Source organism: Lynx rufus, unplaced genomic scaffold, assembly GCF_022079265.1.
Source record: "Lynx rufus isolate CCGP_SWC_20201006 ecotype Redwood Valley unplaced genomic scaffold, mLynRuf1.p SCAF_19, whole genome shotgun sequence".
NCBI lineage: Eukaryota > Metazoa > Chordata > Mammalia > Carnivora > Felidae > Lynx > Lynx rufus.
The window spans coordinates 8084977-8112464 of NW_025814833.1; the positions used below are offsets into that span (position 1 = coordinate 8084977).

The 27488-nt window shown below is 43.5% G+C and overlaps 1 protein-coding gene across 1 annotated transcript in view; it reads right to left on the reverse strand.

Annotated features, from left to right (window-relative positions):
* The window catches only part of TRPC5 (transient receptor potential cation channel subfamily C member 5), a 134295-nt gene extending 107095 nt beyond the window's left edge, over positions 1-27200 (reverse strand). Inside the window, exon 1 of the mRNA XM_047082120.1 lies at positions 26823-27200. Coding sequence (XP_046938076.1) covers positions 26823-27200 — 378 coding nt within the window. The remainder of the gene's footprint in view (positions 1-26822) is intronic.
* Between the last annotated feature and the right edge of the window lie 288 nt (positions 27201-27488).

The window sequence follows — 27488 nt, forward strand, 5'->3', positions numbered from 1 at the left end:
CATAGCTGAACAAGTGTCTTACAAAGGTCAGTATGGCCCAAGTATGGGGAATGAGCAGTGTTACAAGTAGGGGGAATGAGCAGTATTAAATGTGCTGGTAAATGTTTAATAAGCAGCTTTCCATGAAAAAATCTTGATTTGTAGTGTTTGCCTGTTTCTGTGGTGTGAGTGAGTACTCCCATTGCAGCCAATTTCACGCTACCAATACAACCAGAGAGCATAGAGTTGGTATGAGATGCGTACAACCAGCTCTTACCAGCCTGTGTAAGCCAGCTCTAGCATATCACTGGATGAGTATCAGAGAGATGAGACTAGTTAAAAGATGTCATTGGGGCACCTGAGTGGCTCAGTCGGTTGACCCTCCGACTTCGGCCCGGGTCATGATCTCGCGGTTTGTGAGTTCGAGCCCTGTGTCGGGCTCTGTGCTGACAGCCCGGAGCCCGGAGCCTGCTTCAGATTCTGTGTCTCCTTCTCTCTCTGCCCCTCCCCGACTTGTGCTCTGTCTCTCTCTGTCTACCAAAAACAAATAAAATGAAAAAAAAAAAGTAGTTGAAACCAAGGGAATAAGTAGGATCAGCCTCAGCTTGCCCCAGCTCCTGCACAGCTCTGTCTGCTGATCTACTCCAAGGACTGGGCCCAGCCCGTTTCCAGAGCAAGTGAAGCTTGAGGTAGGATGTGCTCAAGTGGCCAGTCTCTGTCTCCTCCATTCCAAATTGCAATCACTGGGGCCCTGCATTAGGACGCTCTTTGCTCTGTTAGTTTCTAAATCCCAGCCTCTTCCCCACGTGCGCCCTCCATTGTTCAACAAGATTTCTACCTGGATCATAATCTGAGTTTCTGTTCATGTAACTGGCCTAATAGTCCAGATCTAGTGTATTTTCTGGATTATCCATGCTTCGTCTTTGAGCTATACAAGTCTGTAAATTGTAATACAAATATTTCTTGTTTAATGAAATGGAATTGATCGGTGCCTTATGCAGCATCTATTTGTAAATTTCTCTGCATCTATTTGTAATTTTTTTCAACATTTCTGATAGCCTATATCAGGGGTCAGCAAACATTGTCCGTAAAAGGCCAGCCGGTAAATAGGTTAGACTTTATGGGCCATGCAACTCTGCCTTTGGAGCAGGAAAACAGCCATAGGCGATGTGAAATGAATGGGTGTTGCTGTACTCCATAACATTTTCTTTACAAAGACAGGTGACAGGCTGAATTTGGCTTGCAGGCCAGAGAATGCAGATCCCTGGCCTCCTGGATCCCTCACTAATTAATGAATTAAATAAAATCTTTGACATGTGTTTAAATTTGTATAAGGATCATGATTTAACTTTTTTTTTTTTTTTTAAGTAATCCTTTAACAGCCATTTTGTGTTCAGATTGAGGTCAGGTAGCAAATTCAATTTTATTCCTTTCTTATCAAGTTTTGCCTTCTCTTTCAACTCCAAAATTATACTGATGGATCTTGGGCTTCCCATTAAGAAGTATTATTTTTAAAAGGAAAAGGGAAGGAGGGGAAGGAAATCAACACACGAAGAAATTAGATTTTGTTCATATTACCTACAACTGTATTTCTAAAGAAACCTGGTGCATGAACCGACTTGAGTTTTAAAATTTGCAGTGATATGGGCTCAGGCCATGGCCCCTAAAGAAGCTACCTTGCCTGCCTTTCCCTGGGGCTTTGCATTCAGGCCCTAATGAGTTTGCTCCTGGATCTGCCCGAGGTCTCCCTGTCGAAAAGCTGGCATTGTATTCGAGGATCCTTTTGGATTAATGAGCTCAGAACAGAGCTGTGCTAGGCTCAGCCCTCATCACATAAAATGCAGTACAGTGAGCTAAAGTCAGCTTCTTTCTTATTTTCACCTAAATTCCATTGCCAGAGGATACAGAGGGATAGAAAATGCTCCACCTAGCCCACTCTCAGGACTGGCCAGAGCTTTTACAAGGTTATTATACTCAAGGGGCCCAAATGATACATTCATTTCCATTAACCTCATCACTGGACACAATCTGCTAATTGGAATTTTTCTGAACCCTATTGTTACCAGCCTTAGGCAGGTGACTTTGCTGGAGTTTATCACAAGCTTCTGAAATTAAACCCCTCATTTGTAATTAATGGGCAGACCCCTTATCAGGAGCCACCTCATTCATACCCACAATGCCGTCTGGTCATAGGCCAAACCTCTCCATAATTGGCACTTCCTCATGCAGCTGGCCCGATAGCATCATGTTGGAAATGAACCTCCCATCTTATGCCTGGATTTGGTGAAACTGCAATACTTCTTTTTCCACCTGCTGGATCCCCTCTTCCCTGCCCCCAACATGACTCTGCCTTACCTGTGAGGTCAGTTAGCTAGTAGTGGTGATATGCCAGCTACTTTGCAGCAGCCATTGGCATCAGATGGGAAATAATCTGTTTCCCAGAGGCTGATAAAAGCAGAACTGTAAGAATTAAGATTTGCTGGAGCGTCTCAGCTAATTTCAAGGCTAAACTATATATAATCTAGATTGGAAGGCTAAAATGAAAAAAAAAAACCTTATTTGGGGACAATGTTACAGACCTCAGGTGATATTTTTAAAAAGTTAATATTGATATGTAAAAATCAATAATATATATAACCATGGCCAGCATTAGCCTGATTAGCAGGGGTAAATATGATACTAATGGTTACCGGTTATCAAACACTTCCCATATACCAGACACCATGCTGGAATATCTCATTTGGTCCTCACCATGGTTCTATGCTATACGCATAGTAATTATCCCCATTCACACCTGAGGAAACTCAGTCTTAGAGAAGATAAGTGCCTCATCCAAAGTCATAAAGCTAGGAAGTAGAGTGGCCAGAACTTGAACCCAGGCAGTTTGGCTCCGAAGTCTGTACCATTAACCAATATACCACTTCACCCACAACAAACAAAATGCCAACTGTTTGATTTTATTACATCAATAAACAAATCTACAATCCTAACGCTGAATATTCAGATATATCGTAAGTATATATTATAGGTTTTATTGGGCATTAATTAACTTAATCGACTAGTATTCTACTCTAAACCCAGATAGATAAACATTATGTAGCACCGCTCAATGTTTGGAAGCCTACAAAATCATTCTTGATTTCTCATCAGATGGGGGCTCTTAATTTTTCGAAAAGATAAGAGCTAAGTCTGTGAGAAAATATATATAGCTAATTCCATAGGTTGTGAGTGTTTGTGATTTTAGTTTTCTAGTTAGAGGAAACCTAGAAAGGTTTTTCTCAAATCTAGATTGTCGCAAAGTGTAAATGAATCACTCCATACACTTTTCTTTGCAAAATTTGAGCTGTAATGAATGATGGGAGCCATTGACTCCAAACGGCGCACCTTTGGATAGATACTGCAAATGAAGGAGGAGGTAAAAGAAGCCAAGATGCTAAGTGCATACACTGTGGGTGGCTTTTGAGAAGCCAGCCCTCTGTGAAGGCATTCTATGTACCGTTGAGATATGACATTTCTCAGGAAAATAGTGAAAATGATGCAGCGAGTCAAAAATAAGTAAATCAGAAGATGTCCATTATTATGGAGATGGAAAACATGTCAGAAGTGAAGGGTGGTCATTGTGTCTCTATGATGGCACAGAGAAATGGAGCCTGGATCTGCCAATGTGAGTGTAGTTAGCTTTTCAGAGAGCCCTATGTTGGAGCTTGATGCAAATATCTCTTTAGGAACGCCATTGTTCTTGGTTCATTTTTTTGAATGTAATTTGTTTTAGTTTTTTTAACGTTTATTTATTTTTGAGAGAGTGCAAGCGGGGGAGGGGCAGAGAGAGAGGGAGACACAGAATCCGAAGCAGGCTCCAGGCTCTGAGTTGTCAGCACAGAGCCCGACGTGGGGTTCTAACCCACAAACCGTGAGATAGTGACCTGAGCCGAAGTCAGATGCTCAACCGACCGAGTCACTCAGGGGCCCCAATGATGTTTTATTTTAAGGTTGCTCAGTTCCTGCTCAGGCACTGGACTGAAGGGTTATATAATTGAAGGACAAGGCTTGAGAGAGATGTTGTCACATTCATGAAGCAATTATTGACCCCACTTTCCTGCTTCTCTTAGTTATCCACACCTGAGGCAAGCCAGGTAGCTAGCCCTAGCCTCCAGGGGTAGAATACTACTGCTCAATAGCTACTTTATTTTAAGTTTATTTATTTATTTATTTATTTATTTATTTATTTAGAGAGAAGGAGCAGAGGAAGGGCAGAGAGAGAGGAAGAAAGAATCCTAAGCAGGCGCTGCACTGTCAGCGCGGAGCCCAACATGGGGCTCGAACCCACAAACTGTGAGATCATGACCTGAGCCAAAACCAAGAGCGGGATGCTTAACTGCCTGAGCCACCCAGGTACCCCACAACAGCTACTTTAAATGCCGGCATAGTCCTTGAGGAGGTGGGGAGGTTTTCCTTTACATGACTGTCTTCGATCTTTTCAGCAAAGCAAACATTATAAGGTCATCAATTCCCTTTTGTCTAGTGGTAAAACATCTGCAGGGTTGAATTTTGCATTTTGCTGTATAGTTAGACAAAGTGCAGTGAAGAGTGAGGGGCCGCCATTATGTAGTATAGTTTAGAGTTTCCCCAAATTCAGAGTTAGCAGAAGAAAAATGGGTTTAAAATCTGAATTATCTAGTTTCGTTTTCTAGAATGAACATAGAAGCTTTTCAACTTTTCCCTGAAGACATCATATGAGAAAATGTATGTAAACTGCAGCATGGAGAAATTCAGAAGTCCTGACATATAAGATCTAGTCCAATGACTGTCTCAGGCCCATGGGCCTTATAGCCAAGATTTCGGTCTTGGAGGCACAAGAGGTGTTGGAGGAGAACATGAATTCCTTCCATGCTTTCAATTTCAAAGAAGCATGGCCCTGATATTACAGGCTCCTCCAAATAGTCCCTTATGATTTTAGAAGCTGTAAACATAGCTCAATCCAAGGCCTTTTGAGAATGTCTTTACCCTTTTATACTGTATCGTCTTTTGGGTTAATGTGGTCAGTCATTTTATTACATACTGTTGAAATCACAATCTGTCATTCATCTGAAAACTTTGGCAGGTTCAAAGGCTCTCTTCCTTCCAATATCCTATTAATTAGTGAACTGGACCTAGTTCCCAGTTTTCCTTCTCCATAGCTTCAATCACTTAGAGATTTCTATTCTTTGCAATTCAGATGGAAAAATTGTTGTTTTAAAATTTTTTTTACATTTATTTATTTTTGAGTTAGAGAGACAGAGCACAAGTGGGGGAGAGGCAGAGAGAGAGGGAGGCACAGAATCCAAAGCAGGCTCCAGGCTCCCAGCTGTCAGCACAGAGCCCGACACGGGGCTCAAACTCACAAATTGTGATAGCATGACCTGAGCCGAAGTCGGACGCTTAAGACTTACTGCATGGGGGCGCCTGGGTGTCTCAGTTGGTTAAGTGTCTGACTTGGGCTCAGGTCATGCTCTCACGGTTTGCGAGTTCGAGCCCCGCGTCGGGCTCTGTGCTGACAGCTCAGAGCCTGAAGCCTGCTATGGATTCTGTGCCTCCCTCTCTCTCTGCCCCTCCCCCGCTTGCACACAGGCTCTCTCTCTCTCTCTCAAATATAAATAAACATTAAAAAAATTGGGGCGCCTGGGTGGCGCAGTCGGTTAAGCGTCCGACTTCAGCCAGGTCACGATCTCGCGGTCCGTGAGTTCGAGCCCCACATCGGGCTCTGGGCTGATGGCTCAGAGCCTGGAGCCTGTTTCCGATTCTGTGTCTCCCTCTCTCTCTGCCCCTCCCCCGTTCATGCTCTGTCTCTCTCTGTCTCAAAAATAAATAAACGTTGAAAAAAAATTAAAAAAAAAATTAAAATTAAAAAAATTGTTTTTGAAATTCTGTCCCTACCATGGAAAGGAACAATTTCCTTCCAGGTAATTCGAAGGCAGTAGAGTTAGTGTAAACATTGCAGAAGACCCTTAAGAGCAGAATAGATGCTTCCCTGTCTGAGATTGTTTCAGAATGCCCCCAGAGCAGAGTTTCTCAACATTTGGGGCCAGACAATTCTTTGTTGCGGGGGCTGTCCTGTGCATTGTAGGATATTTAGCAGCATCCCTGGTCTCTACCCCTTAGACGCCAGTATCAGCTCTCCCTTCCCCTAGATTTCACAACCAGAAATATCTCTGGGCATTGCCAAGTGTCCTCTGGGAGGCAAAATCACCCTGGTTAAGAATCACTGCTCTAGGCTACGAGGCTTCTTTGGCAGTGGGCTTACTGGAACAGGGAGAGGCAGAACTAGCTAGAATTCACCACACCAGTCTTAGGCTCTTTTATCCCAATCCACCTGAGGATTGCAACACACTCCCATCGGTACACTAGCTCACGGGGGCAAGAATCCTCAATGCCTGGAAGGACAGGGAGTGAGAATGCCACTCCTTTCCCCAGGAGAGGTTACTAGAATTTTATTTTCAGGAGAATATTAAGTTTGAAAAACTCTAGAGGCGTGTTGTGCATTATGATGAACGCTAGCCACGTTTGGCTACTTAAATTAATTAAAATTAAATAATATTTTATTTTTCAAGTAATATTTTAAAAATTTAGTTCCTCAGTCACGCTATCTACATTTCAACTACTCGATAGCCATACGTTGGCCACCCTTTTGTACAGAGTAGATACAAAAACAAACAAACAACCATTTCTATCATGGTAGAAAGTTCTATTGGACAGTACTGCTCTAGGAGGTTGATAATCACCCGATTCTTAAAAATACTTAAATTCTTAAAAACGTGCTAGAAACTTTGCTAAGCCCTTGACGTGTATTATCTCGCTTATGAGGTAAGCACTGCCATTATTTGTACTTTATCGAGAAGACAACTGAGGCTCAGAAAGGTGAAGCGACTTGTCTAAGGCTATACAGCTATCAAATGGAGGAGCCAGGACCTTAATCCAAGTGGTTTCGATCCAGAGCTTGGGTTGCTAACAAGCGCGCGATATGGACTCAAGGTGGTAGAATGACCGCTGTCTGGCATCAGAAGCAGCCAAGACATGCTAGTTGTGGACAAGAGAGTTTTCTTAATATGTGGGCAGAACAGTGTATCTGGAGGGTGTGGATCGACACAGAGGCCTAGGAGGCAGGTGGCTGGTATTGTACAGGTTTGGAAACATGAATGGGGGTAATGGGAAGGATATAAGATATATAGGATATGTATATATATAAGAGGGTACTGGGACTCACTTCCTGGAATTCGTCCAACAAAGCTCAATCTTGGCACTCTTGACATTTTGGCTCAGATGATTTTTGTTGTTGTTGTTGTTGTGGGGGTTATCCTGTTCATTGTAGGATGTTTAGTTGCATTCCTGGCCTCTACCCCTTTGATGCCAGTAGCAACTCCTCCCCAAGTACGACAGCCAAAAACATCTCTAGACCTTGCCAAATATCCACCGAGGCACAAAACTGCCTAAAGTTTAGAAAAGTAGAGCGTAAAAGCATAGTCTTGGTTACACGACAGTAAGAAAGGGCTTCGGTATAGCTACCAAAATACAAGATTCAGAGGGGACCAGCAGCTTGGCTGACCGGACAATGAGCTGCAGAGCTGTTGGACCCCAGGTCTAAGAGTCTCCATGAATAGGAACAGGATGAGTCCCAAAGCCTGTACTAGAAGAGTCCCCCCATGGGAATGAAGTATCTTTAGGGGTGGTGGTACTGAAGGGCTACGGTGGCAGGGAACTAGGCAGCTCATTATGGAGATCACCTTCCCATGGCACGACACTGTTATTCTATTATCTTTAGCACACGCATCTCATGGCATCAGCACCGTCAGGGTCTTTGGTTATCATCCAAATGGAAAGTCCATGAGTTATGGATGTGCCAGGCAAACATGAGACAAACCTACAATGCCGTTCATGGCAGGAAACATGTTTTATGGTTGGTGTTGCTGGAGGCACCCTGGGGAATTTTGTATTTAGGCCCCTGTTTCTTGAACTCCCCACCTGGGATTTCCGAGTGGCTTCTCTCAGAAACACCCATGCAACAAGGAGCCCCTCCCTCTGTAGCAGGACTTGGCTAAGGTTGGGAAGCCTTTGAGAAAAGAAGCTTGAGCCCGCATAATGGCAAGAAGCTTGGGTCCACCTACGACAGGCATCTCGGCAAAACTCATTTCAAGAATATTTCTTTTTTTTCTTTAGCAGAAACACAGGATTCAAAAGTCTGGGGTGGCTGTGGCAGCATGCATCACGAGGAATGGGTGATTACGCAGTATGCAATGGCCAAGATTAAATTATGGGGTCATAATAAGAAATGGGTCATGTTTAAAAAAAGATGTCACTTTTGGTTGATAGGAAAAGCAGCTTTAAATCATTGTATGATTGAACCTATGCCCATCATGCTGACACCATCAATCGCAAGCAAGTTCTTTCCAAACAGTCTTTGACAAGCGGAGGTTTACTAATATCCATGTAATGTACTGCATTTACTCATATATTTTCCCTTTGTTGAATTTTGAGAGGAAAAACTCAAGAAAAATGTCACCCCCCCGCCATAATTTCTTCCTCTCTCTGACATTACTTTTAATTTTATTGCTTTGAGCTTGCAGCTGCATTTCCAATAGTGCATTCTCAGGCAGAATGCCTTTTATTCTTGTCAGAACAGACCAAATGTTAAAGGAAAGGGGCAGGAGCTTGGCTGCCTCTGGTTGGAGATGGGAGAAGGGAGAGCTACTTGGGGCTTTTACCGCATGGCTACTGTCTCTTCTGTCTCTTGTCTGTCTTTCTCCCAGTACACTCCTAGGCTAAAGGTGTAGGTTGTGGTCTCTCTAGAGACAGCTAAGTTGGTGCTGATCACTACTGAATTAGGAGGACATCAACTGCCTTGTCCTTGTTTCCCTGAAGTCAAACATGCCTGAAATCTGAAATGTGGAAAGGCACAGACATTTCAAATGTAAGGATGACCTTTCAGTCTCTTGCAAAGCATTCCCCTCTCTCTGAAAGATCCATGTAACCAGATATCTTAGAGCTTCAATGAAGTCTTTCATTCTGCGGCACCTTTTCAGGAATGCAGGCCAGGGCTAATGAAAGGAACTTAGAAGGCACTGGGGCTCTCGATTAAATTCACTACTGCTTAAATTACTCCTTCATATTCAGTTAATAGGGGACAAGAATCCCAAAGAGTGCTGAAATGTTGCAAGAGGCAGTGATTGAGGCTCCCAGAGGTTTGATTGTTCTACTCCCCAATGTGTAATTGGAGGAGATAAGACCCAGCTCTCAGCTCCGTAGATGTGGGGGATTTGTGTATTGTCAGATAAAAGCAGCAAAGGTGATTAGGTATGATAGGAGGAGGCTTAGCCCCCAGGAAACTCTTCTTCATCTGTGGTCTCATAAATATCATTCATTCATAAATTTCAGACTCCCTGGGGGCCCCCGACATACATTTGAAGAGTCTGGGGCAATTGACACTTGCACGGAATTGCCTTGGTATTTCTTTCATACCCTGCCAAAGGTTCTGCTCCATCAAATTAACATTGGGGTGCTTAACTCTTTCTGAGGCTAGAGGTTACCGCACCTTGGATCAATTGCAGTGACAGAGAAATGGTCTAGATTGCTACTATGTTTCATTTAATCCTGATGATTCTATGATTAAGTAAGTGCACTCCACCCAAACAGATATCCACCAGAACTTCAAAAGTTTTATTCTAGAAATGTATCAATGACATCACTGCCTGTAGAGTTATTAGTGAACTCCCCTATGGTTTACATATATATGGGGACTTTGTATTATTGCTTATGTACTATACCAATTGTATGTCAGGTACAGTACCTATTTAATGTGGCTTTATAAAGTAGTTTTAGAATAGTTTCAAAATATTGTTCATTTCCTCACAGCATCCCTGTGATATTATTTAGTATTATCCCTTTGCTTTACAGTGGTAAGAGGTTAAAGTATAAAAAGGTTAAATAATTTGCCTAAGGCTACATAAACAGTTGAGGAATGGAATCGTCATGTGAACTCCACTCTAAGATTTTGTTCAACATATCATGTGCCACAGCCTGTATACACATTGCAGAATTGCAGGGTTGGAAGACATGCTGGAGATGACATAGCCCAGCCTCGTAATAGATGTTTAATCCTTTTGCTAACACTCCTGCCCAATGGCTATTCTGCCTCTGCTCACATATGTCCTGGGGTGATATGCCATTTCATTTCTCTTCACTACTGATATTATGGTTTTGAAATTGGGTGGCAACATTTCCTTCCTCCCCATCAAACACGACTCAGCACCCATGGGCTGCCCATTCTAGTATGGAACCCTTTATTAAGAATATTTTCTTGAGTAGTGACACAACATGCAGCAGGCGGTGAGGATGTACTCCTTCCTATTTCCTGACTTCATCTTCAAGGGAGTGGCAGCTATGGCTGTGGTTGGTTCAGTAGCTGACCTGTAGTTCTTTGCCAATACTGAAGAGCTACCATCCTCAAGATGACTGGCTAGGAGACAGTTGCCCAGATCAAGGCTTATGGAGCCCCACTGGAGGGCATCACTCTGGAAGATCAAGTGGTACTTCTTGCAGGCATACCTCTGGAGGAGGAGGCTACCCTTGGTCAGTGTGGGGTGGAGGCCAGGACCTCCAGAAGTGGCTGACCACATGCGTGGAGGTGAAGTTCATGGTACTCTGGCCTGTGCTGAGAAAGTGAGAAGCCAGACTCCCAGAGTAACCAAAAAGGAGGAAAAGGAAAAGTAAGGAGAGGAGGAGATGATAATGGGCTGTATCAGCAATGGATGTAGCAGTGTTGCTTCATCCATGTTATACCCACCATTGGGAAGAAGTTCACCAACGTTAACTCTTGTTTTGTAAGTTTTTAAATTTACTTTGAGAGAAAGAAAGCACAAGTCAGGGAGGGAAAGAGAGAGAGGGAGAGAGAGAGAATCACAAGCAGGCTACGTGCTGTCAGCACAGAGCCCCAATGTGAAGCTCGAATCCACAAACCATGAGGTCATGACCTGAGCCAAAGTTGGACGCTCAACCAACTGAGCCACCCAGGCGCCCTCACCAGTATTAACTCTGAAGTGCTTTGTGATACTGATTTTTGTGAATGAAGCCATTTGGTTCAGTCTGCCTTGCTTAAAAAAAAAAAAAAAAAGCATCTTTTCCTATCTTGTATTTCATTCCCTCTTGTTACAAGGTGGCTTCTCACTCATCGGATCAATTTATGGATGCTGGCCCAAGGAAATATTTCAGCCCAGTTCCCAAAGAAGGAGCTCAGGATTGAGAATGCCAACTTGGTATTTTTATTAGGCCACACTGTTCTGTCTGCCTACTGGGTTGTGTTCTCCAGTCCTGAAGACCAAGAAGGATGGAATTGATGCTACCAGTTGAATCATTTAGTTGAAATTATGAATTCAGGATTCTTCCTCGGTGCTTTAAATGAACCAAAGTAGTGGGAACCGCCAAAGAATGATTTTCAGGTAAATACAGCCTTGCTTATTTGAGCTACTTCCCCTAAATGAGATCTATAGCATTTTCTCTGAAGTCAGTCCTAGGATCCAGAGAACAGTTTCCATTCTGATCAGACAAGCTATTGCCCATAGAAGCTTAGCACTGACGGCAGAATATATGAGTTCATCTTGTTCTGTTTCCGGTTTACAAATGGGAACCAGCTGATTTAGAAACCATGGCAGTCTCTGATTAAAATGATGGAGATTCTAACACTGGCAGAAAGAAATCAAGCTCTCAGGAGGGAAGGCAGAAAAATAACTGCACAAAAGACAAGCCAGGGCTCACCACTGTGTACCCCATCAGTAGTCCAAGGGAAGGCTATTTGGTTGGTAAAAGCTCTGAATTATGACTACATCTATATAATGGATGAATATTTCAGATTCAGTATGAGGGGTTGTTAGGCTTGGTTTTTAGACACAAATATATTTAAGTTTTAGAGAATATATTTTAATGCTCTCCTGCACTAAATGTACTAATGTGGAGTCAAAGATATTGTCACTGCGACATTTTTGTGGCCTTATTTCCTTGGGTCTGTAGATCCTGTCATCTAACAAGAGAGGTTTGCTTCATGGGATTGGTATAAGTCTTTGGGGCACCACGGAGATTGGAAACCTTGCCTTGGATTTTGTTCACAGCAAATACCAGCTCCTTAAAATAACAAATATTTGATTTCAAGAAGGTTTGTATATCTTTGGAATGTCTTTCCTCTTCACCAAGAGCTGAAATTTGTTTAGCCTATAAGATGAAGGATTTAGGTTAGATGCAAGGAAGACAGACTCCAGAATGTGTGACTATAGAATGCCATAAAATTTACTCTGGGTGGCTTTAAAGACAGAATGATTTTTTAAATTTTATTTGAGAGAGAGAAAGAGAGAGAGAGAGAGAGAGAGACAGAGAGACAGAGAGGCAGGCAGTGGGAGAGAGACATAATCCCAAGCAGACTCATGCTCAGCACAGAGCCTGATGCAGGGCTTGATCCCACGACCCTGGGATCATGACCTGAGCCAAAATCAAGAGTCAGACACTCAACTGAGCCACCCAAGTGCCCCTAAAGACAGAGTGATTTTAATGTAGCGAAAACAACGCTCGAGTGAAAGTCGAAGTTATGCATCTTGGTTCTGCTATATAAGTCAGTCTGTTGAGCCTGGATAAATCACTTCCCTCTGTGAGTCTCACTGTCCCCATCTATAAAATGGGGAGGAGGTGGACTAGACAATCTTTCCAGGTCGGACATTCTGTTCATCTCGCTCATTCATAAAACCACTTATTGTGACAATATGAATTGACTTGAAGCATTATACCAAGTGAAATACCTCAGACAGAGAAAGACAAATACTGTATAATCTCACTTATGTGTGGAAACTTAAAAAAAAAAAAACCCACCAAACTCATCAACACAGAGAACAGATCGATGGTTGCCAGAGGCAGAGGGTAGGAGGTAGGAGAAATGGATGAGGTTGGCCAAAAGGTACAAACTTCCAGTTATAAAATAAATCAGTCCTAGGGATATAATGCACAGCGTGGTGATTATAGTTAATCATATTGGATTAATATAATTTAATACTGGATTGTATATTTAAAAGTTGCTAAGAGAGTAGAGCTTAGAAGTTTTTATCACAGGAAAAAAGTGCAAACTATGTGTGGTGATGGATGTTAACTAGACTTATTTTTGTTGATGATCGTTTTGCAACATATACAAACATAAAATCATTATGTTGTATACCTGAAACTAATGTGCTGTTTTATGTCAATTATATCTCAATAAAAAACATTTATGGAGTACATGACATGTTCCAAAAGCTATTCTAGGCCCTGGGGATTCAAAAATGAACAAAATACAAAAAGCCACTTCTCTAGAGAGGCTGATACAGGCAACAAACATATCTGTTAGCTGGTGATAAGTGCTACTAATAATCTTGAAGCAGGGAAAGGGGGTAGGGAGCAATGGGGAAGGTATTATTTTTACGTAGAGAGATCAAGGAAGGTCTGCCTGATAAGGTAGCATTGCAGCAAATATCTAAAGGAAAGAAGGGAGCCAGCCATGTAGCTACTTGGGTAAGGAACATTTCAGGCAAAGGCACTAATGCTAGACCATTCCTATAAGAGGCGACTATCGCTGAAGCAGATCGAGTGAGGGAGAGTGGTAGGAGATGAGAGAAAAGAGCAGGGGTCAGATAATGCAGGGCCTTGGAGGCATTGGAAAGGGCTTTGGAGGGTTTGACCAGAATGACATGGTCTGACTTAGATTTTCAAAAGGTGACTGCCACTGGGAAAAGACTAGATTGTGTGGGGCTGAGAGGGAAAGCAGGGAGACCAGTTAGGAAGCTATGGTAATCATCCAAGTAAGAGGTAATGGTTGCTTGGACTAGGGTGAGGAGGTAGGGGTCATGAGAAATGGTCAGATTCTAGGGTGGTCTGGAGTGATTCAAGGTTTAAAAGCTCTTGTCGTGGAAATCTCATGATTTCCTCTATTCTTTCTTTGAGCCCCTTCCAGATATTATGAGTCTATAATTGCAGTTTACGTACTTCAATCACAAGAAATTTTTGTTTATCCCCTTTGCGAATTCCCCAAATTCCTAGCTCTTCTGAAATCAAAGTGGAAAAAAAAATATTCTGAGTAACAATGGAGGTCGTTGGTACCATCAGTCTAGTGAGGGCTTCTCCTCTTTGAACTTGGTAAGGTTGTTCTATTCTAGGGCTAAATGCCATTTTATTGACTGCAGGGCAAGATGACACTAAAAGCTTCTACATTATCAAGAATCTCTGCTGGCATTATCTGTCAGGGTTGTCTGACCATCTTATTTTGACACAGGTACTGTGTACTCTCTCAGTGTCCCCAAAACATTCTTAATCTAGATGATTGCGTCAGCATGGCATCGAGTAAAGAATTTGGAAACTATCCTATTTGTCTAATCAATGTAGACAATTTGAAGAGTTTAGACCAGAAATAGTATAGGCTTGTCATGTTACATTTCCTCTCTCATATGTTTCCTCCCTACTAAGGAAATTCGGGAAAATGTTTTCCTGTATAATTTGATACTTCCCTTTTTTTCTGAAGTAGCTATTATGCTGCCAATGAGTCAGGGCAAAGAATGGATTAAATGGATTTTTGTCATTGCTTGGGTATAAGAACTCATTCCTCTGCTAAAGACCAACCCTTCTTCCTGTTTCTGTTTCATTTCTACTTCCTTTGTGCTTGAGGTATAAGCCTGTCTGGTCCCTTTTATGCCTCCAACTTGGTGAATCCTAGCTATAAGAGCCATAAAGAGTTTCTTCCCTTTGAACAAAGGTACTTAAGCACTAAACTGGACACTTAAAAATAAAGGAATGATTAAGCATAAATACTCTTTCATTCAGGCTTTCTTATACCAGAGAAACATTAAGACATTTTAAGCATCACTTAAACAATTGTATACTTTTATGCAAAAAAGTTAAAAGATCTCGAATACAATTAGCTTTGCTCTTTGCTTCAGACTTGCTGTAAAACTGAGTAAACCACTATTCTCTAATACATCGGTGTTAATTTTAAAGAATGAATAAAGTGCTAATGACCTTAATATGCAGAGTTTAGACAAATCAGTAAGAAAAAGATGAAGACACTAGTAGGAAAATGGGTTCAAAAATGAACAGCTGATTCACAGAATAGAACACATTGCTTACAATATGAGAGCATGTGAAATCCCACTTATAATAAAAATTCAAATGTAAAACAATAATGAGGTAGCATATTTAACTGTCCGATTGACAAAGATTTCCCCAAATCATTGACTTTTTTGCAGTCTCTGATTCCAAGGATGTGAGAAACAGGCACTCTCACACACTGTTGGTAGGAGAGCAATTTGGCAATAGAAATAAAAATTAAATAATGCGCATACTCTATGATTCCATAATCATCATGACTAAGAATTTCCCTTACAGATATAATCACACAAGTGTTCAAAGACACACACGGGTATTCATCACAGTAGTGTTTAGAAAAAAGCAAAATTCAAAAACCTAAATCAAAAATCAAAAACCTAAATATCCTTGAACAATTTAAGAGTTCATTAATAGAGGACCGGTTAAAGAAATATGGCACATTTGTATGATATAATGCAATATTGCCATTAAAAAGATTATGGTAAAGATAAATACCTTCAGAGGGAAAGATGTCCACCGTGTGTCGTTAAAGAAAAAGAAGCAAGTTGCAGAGCATTCGTGCAAAGAAGTCTGTGTGTGTGTGTGTGTTTGTGTATATGTTTGTTTGAATATGCATAGAGAATACCTAGGAGGACACACCTATATTGTTCATAATGATGGCTTCTAGGGAGTGAGTTTTGAGAGTAACAACATGTATTATTGTTACAACAAAAACTTTAAAATGAACATGGCTGTGGAGAACGGTGGTGGTGGTCTGGGGCCCAGATGCTTGGATAACCTCAGTTTGAGAGTTGAGAAATAATGGAGGGGGAAAGGGAGAAAACTGCTTGAGTAAATAGGGCACATATTCATTTTGCTTGGGTAGACGGAGCCCAAACTGCTCTACATTCTGGCTGCCTAGTAGGGCTTGACGCCTTCCCCATTTAGGCCCATTGGCAGGTGAGAAGAGACTATCAGGCTGTTCGATGACAAGGGGATGGATTGGAGGATCTCGAGGCCATTTTTAGCTCCACAGTTCTATCCACAATTCTCATATAGATAATGGAGCTGATGTTGCCCAACATCAAATCACTCCCGGTTGCCCTTGAAGAGCAGAAGAGGAGAGGAGGATTCACAAATTCCACTCTCCAGCTGCAGAAGTGTTTGCTCTGGGTTATCACCCCCCTTTTCTGGAGGAGATTTAAAGGAGGTAGACTCACAGGAGATTTGTCAATGGTACCATGTTCCTCTCCCTTCTCTGACTTGTATTTCTTTGGACAGTTCTTTCAGTGCCTTTTTCTTACCTGGCTCACAGCACCCCCCCCGCCCCCACCTTTTTTTTTTTTTTTAAACGAATGGACTGGCAATAATAATCCACTGATAGTATGGTGAAACAAGCTTTCCTTTATTCATGATCCTGATTACCTTCCCTGTAGGGAGGACTTCAGAGGGCTGACATACTTTTTTAGAATAGAGAATAGCTGCCAGATTAGGGTCATTTAATCCTGCCAATGGCAACCAAGTGTATGTTTACCAGCAGATGCCTGAAATCCAGGCCCTCACTAAAGTGGCTGTCCTTCTGACTCTGGAGAGTTTCTTCTGGTAGAAGAAACCACTTTCATTAACATGCCTTGTCTGTTGGACTCACTCTGCCTCCAAGCTTAGGGCTGGATTTATCAGTGACAATTCAGCATGAATTGCCAACCCTCTTTCCTCAAACCTTCAACCCTGCACCCACATTTTGAAATTTATTCTATAGGAAATAAGGAGGAACGTTGACCATTTGAGTGACATGATCAGATACTAATGCTTGGGTACATACAGTACTTTCTTACCTCTAACAGCACTTATATTTTGACTAATTGTTGATAGGTTTGCCTCCTCTCTTCAATTAAGTTATTGAAAGGGACTTAGTACTCAACTTGGTGTGGTGGCCGAAAGAGGGTTAAGATGAAGACAACGGCACGGTTTCGAATCTAGAACACTGGAGGGATGACGGGAGGGATATGGGTGCCATCAGCTGAGAGAGGATACACTGGATGCCGAGGAGGACCTAGAGGGCAAAGTGAGGCTAGCGCCGGCATTAAGAACACAGAATCTGCAGCCATGCTGCCTCAGTTTGAATCCCAGTTGGTCTACTTACTAGTTGCATAAGCTTGGGAAAGCTATTTAGCCTCTTTGTGCCTTAACGCACCCATTTGTAAAAATGAGTAATAGAATTATCTCGCAGGATGGCTGTATCAGACAAGTGAATGTAGCTTATGTACGTAGAATGGTGCCTGGCACACAGTAAGTGCAAACTGGTGCTTACTATTTTTATTATTAGATGTAGTGAATTTTATTTTATATTTTTAAAAAAAATTTTAAAAAGATTATTTTTGAGAGACAGAGAGAGTGGGGGAAAGAGAGAGGGAGAGAGAGAACCCAAGCTGGATCTACACCATCAGCACGGAGCCCGATGTGGGGCTCGAACCCCCAAACCACAAGACCATGACCTGAGCTGAAACCAAGAGTCAGATGCTTAACCGACTGAGCCACCCAGGTGCCCCTAGACATAGTGAATTTTAAATGTTTGGGGTACATCTAGGCGGGCATGTCTAGCTGAAACTTGGGAAATAAATTATAGATCACATGATAGATATTGAGCTACAAAGGGAGAAGTGATAGAACTCCAGGCAGCACCAGTATTGAAGGAAGAAAAAAATAGGGATTCTGAAAAAGAGACTAAAAGTCAGTGGGCAGAGAAGGAGGAGGAACCATGTAGGCATGATATCATGGAAGCTACGAAAGTCGTCAGCCAATGAGATTAAAGTGGGACACCAACATTGGAACTGTGCGTATGGAGAGGGACTGGAAGAGAGGAGGGAGAGAATGTCATTTGGGGAAGTAGATAGATGAAAGGGGAAAGAGTCAAAGATCCGTATGGCCAGCTCCTCACAAATACTTGCTGAGGGGTAGCACTGTTCAACCAGTCCCCTGGGTTATCGGTGGGTCCAGCTTCTTTTGTTGTTTGTTTGTTTACTTACTTATTTATTTCGAGAGACAGAGTATGAGTGGGGAGGGGCAGAGAGAGAAGGAGAGAGAATCCAAGCAGGCTCCACACTCAGTGCAGAGCCTGACGGGGGACTCCATCTCATGAACTGTGAGATCATGACCTAAGCCAAAATCAAGAGTTAGACACCTAACTGACTGAGCCACCCAGGCACCCCTCTGGCTTCATCCCATTTCAGTCCCCTCTGCCCCAGCTTCCAGTCGGAGGACCAGTGACAATGAGCTGGGATGATGGTGACTATTCACCAAGGTCCCAACTAAGGAGTGGTTCAACCAGCGACCACAGACTAATTCCCCTCTACTCCAACTAGGATCAGAGGAAAAAAGAAGGAGGGCAGATACATGAGCACAGGAACCCAACAACTGCTGTTTATGATAAGACTCAGGGCATACCTGGCCCAGTGCCCTGACTCTGAGTGAGGTATTTGGCACCTTCCATCATGAGGGTAATGGCGTCCCAAGCACTGCTTTCATCACCAACCCTTCACTCCAGCAGCCACTGTGAACAGGCCACCGTCATTCCAACTCCCCCAACATTACTCATTCACTTCCCCCTGACCAGCATGCCATCCCTTTCTTCCTTTCCAGCTCAAAGCCTATTTCTTAAAAATGTTCCTCCCTTAAAACCCCTGTGTCTACTTGTGTCTGGAGTGTCTTCCTGTATTGTCCACATCACACATTTTAGATGATGTAGCGTACATTTGCTTGCACTGTTCTATTTCTGTCCCGTGGCTTTTGTTGGCATATGGAAAGGCACAGTAACAAGGTAGTGTTTGGTGCACTGGGATAGGACAGCTGGGAAGGGAGATGGAAGGAGAGCTATGAGTTTTGCACCGATATTTCACACTTGAACTAATTTGCAACAAGAGGTATAAGCTGGAAAAACCAATAGCAGTGAGGAGAGGAGCCTGGGGTGAAAAGGAGACAAACATTGGCTGCCTTTTAGACAACTGAACATATTAGGTGAAGGAGTGGGGGGAGAATATCACACGCAGATGAGATATACCTGCCCTAGGACAAAGAATAAGAAACTTCCTAACTGGACATACGTATGTCGACCATGAGTGTAAAGCTGTAGAAAGGAAGCCCTGAGTTGGTGGTAACCCTGAAGGGAGGGGGGGAGGGAGCATGGCTAAAAAGTCGCATGTGTTTTTATTTAGTGATTTACTTTTTACACTACTTTAGGGATTCTTCTTTGTGAGGTGTTATGCAGCCAGCTCCCTTGGGCTTCTTGAAACCAGGTTTAAGTAATTATGTTTTTCTTTTCTTTCTGAGAGGTGAATATCACTATCATATCTTTTGTGTCCCTTGGAACACAGAAGGCCATGCTCACTAAGAGGGGCAGGGGCTGGTTGGACACCATGTGCACGTCTGTTCTCCATACGAATCTATAAATTTCTTGAGGGCACTAACTGTATCTTTCAGTTTTACTGTGAGGCATATAATTAGCAGTCAAAAATACTTAGACAATTGAATTGAACTGAAGAGAGTTAATCATTTGCTGAAACTCTGTCATCAATGAGTTGTTCCAGAGAGACACGACTTGGAGCTGCTTTGTTTATTTTCAGCTTTGTTGTAATTGTCACCACTTCTGATGATCCCTCAGAGGCAGAGCGGAGTAGTAGAAAGAGTGGCTTGGGAGACAGGAAGCATTTGTGCCAGTTTGGACTCAGCTAAGTGACCTTGGACATGTTAATTTCAGACCACATGATTTTCAAACTCTCTATAGTTCTGCTCTGTGAGTGCAGTAGGCCTTGTCTACTGAAAATCAACAAAGATACATGAGAGGAAGTAACTCAGTTTGTCAGCTTGGCCACTATGATGTGATGCAGTCATTTTGAAATTTTCTTCCAAAGAAGTCGTTGATTTCTTTTTTTTAAAGTTTATTCATATATTTAGAGAGAGAGAGAAAGAGGGAGAGAGAGAGAGTCCCAAGCAGGCTCCAAGCTGTCAGCGCAGAGCCCGAAGTGGGGCTCGAACTCATGAACTGTGAGATCACGACCCGAGCTGAAATCAGGAGTTGGACATTCAACCAACTGAGCCACCCAGATGCCTTGGCTGATTTATTTTCTTGAGTTGATTGACACACCCCATGTTTTTGATCTAGAACTTTGACTTTGGAATGAAAATCAGAGAATGAAAGCTGTTACTCAGACTACTATAAAGGTAGATACCTACTGTTGGGCAAGTCAGGTAACAAAGAGTTAATAATGTTACTACTATTCTGTATTAATGCTAATGATATGGGTATTATATAGCAAATGCTATGGATCACAAATTATGCCAAATGTTCAAAAATAGTTCTCACGTAAATCTTGCAACAATCTGTGACACGGGCAATATCATTATCCCCGTTATACAGGTAAGAAAACTGATGCTGAGTCACAGTGGACAACTTTTTCAAGGTCACTCAGTCTGAACTCTCAGCTATGATGTGCTAGTGGGTGCTTAATACATTTAAAAAACAATTAGTAAATAAGATTAGCTAGCATGTGATATCAGCATGGCTTCAGCTAGTAGAAGTAGGAGCAGTATTAGCTACTTACTCATTGAGTGTTTACTCTGTGTCAGGCACTGTTCTAAGTAATATATGTGCATTAGTCCACTTAATTCCAGCTATCACTCTACGAAGTGGACTCCATTATTGTTCTCCTTTACAGATGAAAAAACTGAGGTCTGGAGAGATTAAGGAAACCTATCCAATAAACGGCAATTCTCTCCTTTACTTTCTGCTCTCATATTGAGTGTTGGAGATTTAGAGGTTAGACTCTTTAGGTCCTCTCTCTGTGCCTCAGTCACCTTTGCCCAGGCCCTCAGGGTGCCCCTCCACACTGTGCAATCTCTCCCTGAGACCAAGAGGCAGGCAGGAGAAGGGAGTAAATGTAGTGTCTCATTGCTGATTTTCTACAATCTTAACACAAACACTTATCAGTGTTGTTGAAACTTAATCTCACTAGCTCATCTGTGAGACCAATTTTAATTTGGAGCCATCTGCCACAGACAAATGAGTAATTATGGCAGAGCCCAGAGGGGTGGGCCTTGGGGAGAAGGTTGGCTTAGCCTCTTTCCGCCTGCCTGCACTGACGCAAGTGACCAAGAAAGAAAATTCTTTGGGTGGGCTGTTGATGCAAAGGCCAGCAGTTCTACTTCCCTGTTGCTTAAATCCTTAGACACCACTGAACAAGGAGGGGTGACTTTGAGGTCATATAGCTTGCCTAACAGCAGAAGGGAGACCATTGTCATTAAGGCCGGGCAGAAGGAGGTAATCTGCGAACTGAGCCAGCCCGCTCACCAGCCTCTCTCTCATTGTATTAGTCGTTCCTTGTGATGAGTGCCACTTGCCAGCTGGTCTCTCCACACAATATGACTGGCTAAGTCAAATTGATAGAGTGAGGCTGAAAATAATAGTCATTGACCTCTGTCTAGCATTTAAATTTATTTTCAAAAGACTTTAATGTACCTTATTTCATCCTAATGACAAGCCCCTAGATTAGGTATTGTTCCCTTCATTTTATACATGAGGAAATTTAGTCGTAGGGTGATTCTGTAACTGGACAGGTGTAAAACACCTTGGGTCTTGCCCAAGGTCATCCTGTTAGCTGCAAGCTGGTTAGTACCTCAAACTCTGAATTAGACTCTGTCATCCTGTCTTCTAGACGAGTGGCTGTCCAGCTATGCTTGCTCCTCAGGGACCATGGAGGGATAGGAGTGTGTGTGTGTGTGTGTGTGTGTGTGTGAACAAGTGGGGCTTTGGGCCCTGATCTGCACTTAAACTAGGCCAGCTCTGCTTGGGTCTGTTTGCCTATTTTACTTCTGGGAAGGATTTCATTTAATGAAAGGCTCTGCTTCTGAAAATGTCTGAAAACCACTTCCCTAGTAGTATTTCTCATGGAGAGTTTAGTGGGTTGAATGGAGTCCCCTCAAAAGATATACTCACCTCTTAACCCCCAGTACCTATGAATGTGACCTTATTTAGAAAAAGGGTCTTTGCAGATGTCAAGTTAAAATGAGGTCATCGTGCATTAGGGTGGACCCTAAATCAATGACTGGTGTCTTAGAAAGGAGAGGGGGATCAGGACCCAGAGACACAAGGAAGAGACACGGAGGAGAACTCTGTGCGACGATGGAGGCAGAGATTGGAGTGATGCGGTTACAAGTGAAGGCATGGAACAGATTCTCTTTTAGGGTCTCCAGGAGGAACCAGCCCTGTCAATACCTTTATTTCAGACTTCTGGCTTCCTGAACCATGAGAGAATGCATTTCTTTTATTTTAAGCTTCCCAGTTAGTGGGAATTTGTTATGGCAGCCTAGGAAACAGATACAGAGAAGTCCATAGACCTTTCACCTAGAAATGGGTGAGGGCAGGCTTATTAAAATGCTGGTTCCGGGCTCCAACCCCAAGCCTCTGGACCTGTAGGGGCTCAAGAGTCTGTATTTTGACAAGTTCGCCATATGCACAATGATTAATCTTTGAGCTGGTTTTGACCATACACAGGTACAAGACTCTGCTCCCAGAGTCAGTGCGCCAAAGGAAAAAGGCTTGATGTACAAGAAATTGGCTGGTATTAAGCCTTCTGTAGTGCAAAAATTTTGAATTCTGAGAATTATTTAAGAGTGTTTACCCTAAGGAGTCACAAAATCTGCCAAGAGAGTCAGATTTTTGGAGCAGCCAGAAGACCCCAGAACAACACACACACACACATACACACACACACACACACGCACGCACACACGCAGTCTTATACTTGTCTGGTGCAGAGAATTCTGATAAAGCATCACCATTTTGACTTTAAGATTTGGTCCCTATTAAAAATGCAGTTTTCCATATGAGTGCTGATACTTGAAGCCAGTGTCAGACATTTATGCCTGGCCTTTGATCTTTACCTGAGAGCACTTTTGATAGGCTTGAAGAGGGAGAAGAGCAGGATGGGCTGAGCAGAAGGGGTCTCGCTGCCAGCCTGAGGCCAAGCCCTTGGCCAAGTAAAGCCAAAGAGGGCCCCAGTTTATCCATCCAAGATTGATGGAGGTCAGCTGTGCCCAATCTCTTGGCGACATGGGGGAGGGTCAGTGAAAAAGGCCAGGTGTTTGGCTTCTGGGTGTGGGAGGGGCACCTTCCTGGGAGTGGCCTACCCAGCCGGACCTGCGGTCCTTCAGGAGGCCTGTGTTTGCTCACATCCCTGATTTGCTCCCAGGTAAACAAATCCTGATTCTATTTCCCAGAAAGGCAGAACTTCAGCACGGTGGCGGCCTGTTGTTATAGTTACTGACATATGACTTCCCACAGTGATTGTCAGAGCAATGGGAGAAAATAAAATTTAGCAGAGGCTGGTGGTGGGGGTTGGGAGAGAGAGAGGAGGAAGGGAGATCTGCCGAAAAGACTTGGAGCTGGGGCCGATGGCTGTGTGCCTTTGTACATATGGTATGATATTCAAGTATGGACAAAGGAGGTCTTACACTGGCGGTGTCTGAAAGGATCTTGGGAAAAGACAGCCTGTCCCAAACAGCTTCACTCCTGTCCCAAACGCCTGACATTTCACCATTAGTGGTTCATTCCTGTGAGTTAAGCTCTGCCTTTCTCCAGGGGAGGTCACGCCTTAGATTGTACCCTGGAGTGAGTTTTCCTGGTGCCTTTCTTCCCCAGAGTTTGCCAGGGCACTGGGGAAAGATGGGGGAAATGGGGGTCATCAAATAAAGACATGGCCTGTTTACAAAACTCCGAAAGTATTGCTAGTCCCCTCTTTGGAAACCCCCCTGTGCTCTGCTCTCTTTCGCAACAGTTATGAAGCTGAACGTGCAGGATGTCTGAGAGATACACATAGCTCTTCCTTATTCATCAGCAAATATTTATCTATCACCCATTATATACTAGGCATTGGGTTAGGTACTACTGGGGGAAACATGGAAACAGTTGGGCATTAGATTATGCCTGACATTTAAGAAACAGTCTAGTTACAGAGACCAGACATTTACACAAGTGAGGCTGACCAATCGTACACAGTTGTGTGTGAGTGGTGTCAATGGAAGGATAGAGCTAATGACTGCATAATCTCAGGGGTGGGCAAGATCATCACAGGGTAGGGTGTCTGGGTAAGCCTTAGTTCAGAGTAATGCAGTTTTTAAAACATTTTTTTAATGTTTATATTTGAGAGAGAGAGAGAGAGAGAATGACAGTGCACGAGCGGGGGAGGGTTAGGGAGAGATGGAGACAGAATCGGAAGCAGGCGCCAGGCTCCGAGCTGTGAGCACAGAGCCCGATGCGGGGTTCGAACCCACAAACTGTGAGGCCATGACCTGAGCCGAAACTGGATGCTTAACCGACTGAACCCCCCAGGCGCCCCCAGAGTAACGCAGTTAAATCACTCCGACCCTTAGCAGGGCTGTGGTGAGATGGGGCAGAGAACAAATCAGTTTTGATAGGAATGGTGATGTGGACTCAGTAGGGAACATACTCATACCTCTCTGCTTTGCTCTTCATCCAAATTCTGGCCTGTCCTTTCCAGAGAGCTCTTGATCCTTCACGGGTCTACCCTGTCTCAGAACTCTGTTCTGCGAATCCCAAGACTTAGATTGCCACAGAAGCAGTATAGCCAAGTGGTTAAGAGGGTAGGTTTAGGGGTTAGGTGGCCTGGGTTTGAATCCTGGCTCTGACACTGAACTGTGATCTTGGACAACTGATTTAACTGTGACGCAATTCTTCTTATGGGTAGAATGGGGGCAGTAATAATAGTGTCTACCTAACCGAGGTGCTGGGGGGATTAAATGAGCCAAGTGGTGTAAGTTACTTAGCATGGTGCTGGCTGCATACTATTTGTTCATGAAATAAGTGTTTATTGAGTGCCCGTGATATTGCAGGCACTTTCGTAGTGTGGGGTTACAGCTGCGCTGTATGAAATGCTGGTGGAGAACGGAGGCATTCAGGCCCTTTATTCAAGGAACTTTTCATCTGTCTTTCTTCCTGTTCTATCCATTCCAATTCTTAGTCTGAGAGTTATCACTTAAGTACTTTCATTCTTTTTGTTTAACCAGGCAGGCAAACAGTAAAGCTCCACTTCCCTTTAAGCCGAGCTTTGGCCATGACCCATAAGGTTTGATCTGAAGTGTTCTCATTATCTGAGCACTTTGCAGTTTGGGGCTTGATTTTTACTATTTTATTGCTTTTTTAATTATTAAAATTTTAAAAAATGTTTATTTATTTTTGAGAGACAGAGAGAGATAGCCTGAACGGGGGAGGGGCACAGAGAGAGAGGAAGACCCAGAATCCGAAGCAGGCTCCAGGCTCTGAGCTGTCAGCACAGAGCCTGACGTGGGGCTCGAACTCACGAGCCGTGAGATCATGATCTGAGCTGAAATCGGACGCTCGGCCAACTGAGTCACCCAGGCGCCACTATTTGTTTTGTTTTTTGTTTTTGCTTTTTAATGCATTGTCGTATTCCATGTTTGATGATACTGTATTTTTTTTGTCCCTACTATATCTTTCTCCCTACTTCGTCCCTACTATGCTCCAAAGGAAGAAAGTGGAGAGACCTGTCTGACTTGAGGGGTTTAGGAGAAACCTGCAGGAGACAGGACATGAAAAGACCATTACTGAAGGGTATTGAGCGCTAGGCTTCATGCACTGGTTTCTCTTCTAATGAGAGCTTGTAGTCACTGAAAGGGTGGGTAACATGGCAGGATTGTTATGCTGTGTTGTGAAGAATAAGCCGGCATCGTTGTCCAGGAAGGCTTGTGAGAAAGAAAGGGGCTATCGGCAGAGAATCCAGTTAGAAGATTTTCATGTCAGTCTGGGGCAGTGATTCTGAAAGCTGAGTGTGCATCAGGATCCCCTGGAGGGGTGGTCAACACACAGCTTGGTAGGCCTCACCCCCAGAGATTCTGATTCAGAATTTGCATTTGCATTTCTAACAAGTTCCCCTGGTGATGCTAATGCTGCTGGTCCAAGAACCACACTTTGAGAATCCCTCAGCTAGGAGGGAGATGATGAAGAACACAGGGAGAGTGGTGGGAGGAAAGAAAGTATGTAAGAGGTTGGAGCGAAAGAAACCACAGAGCTTGGGGACTGGACATAGAGGCAAGGAAGGGGAAGAACTCAAAGATGACTCCAGAGTATTAAACCTAAGTGCTTTGGAGGATAGGAGAGTCACAGAGGCAACCCCCCAAACATTTAGGGGTGGAATGTAGTCATATCACAGGTACTGGGAAAATACATGAACCCCTATATCCATTTGCACGTGCACCACGGTATTCACACTTAAAGGTCTTCTGTCATTGTCCGGGAGAGAGACCGGTGAGAAGGAAAACTCCCAGGTCTGTGGTTGGCCTCTTCTTTTCTAGATTGTAATCTTTGAGTAGAGGAAGAAAATGAGGCTAGAGAGCAGAGGCCAGGGAGGGTAGGAGCTTGGATGTTCTGGAAATGGAGAGCACACTTCTGGGTTGCCACGTATTGAATGTATACGGGCAAATGCTCACAAAGAAAAGGCAAATGAGGAAGACCTAGCGTGGGCCACGCAGAGTTGCTCTAGGATGCCACCTGAGATCACTGATGCGATTTCTGAGAGCAGAGGGTTGCCATGCTAAGGCTACTTAATGCCAGCCTACCTAACCTTCCCTATTTTCAAGGCTTCTGATCCCGGGGCCTTATTGTTCCCGGCTATTTCCCAGCCTGTAGGGATTTCTCTTACCTGCTTCTCTCCACTGGGCCGCCTGTAGCTGAGCAGAAGCTCCACAGCTCCCACCACCTCCTTGCGGATGGCGTAGAGCAATGCATCGCCTACATACACGCTGTGGTTCAGCAGTAGCTCCATGATCTCCAAATTCTCATTCTCAATAGCAATGAGCAGGGCGCTCCGGCCCAGAGGATCCATGCAGTTGATGTTGACATTGTAGTAGATCTCAGCCTCCTGTAGGGCCTGCTTCACGGTGGCATAGTCCCCCTTCTCCACAGCATTGAGGAACGCCTTCTCTTCTGCAGAGAGCTCTGTCTCAGCCCTCACGATTTGCAGGGGGATACGGTCTCTGTAAGGTGAGTAGTTGACTTTTTTGTAGTACAGTTGGGCCATGGTTCATAGCAACTTAGCAACCTGAGTGAGAGAGAGGGAGACCAAAGAGATTCTTAGGTGCCTGAAGGTTTCAACTGGTCAGTTTATGGAGGCAGCATGGCTAAGCGGTTGGAAAATCCTCAACTGTTTTTCCCCCACGATCTTTCTCTTCTTGCAAAGTGGTATAGCAAAAGAAGCCCAGACATTTGGGTTCAAATCCTGGGTTCAAATCCTGCCTTTTCCAGCTCTGTGACCTTGGATAAGTTGCTCAAGCCCATTGTGCTTCGGTCTATTATTATTAATGTTATC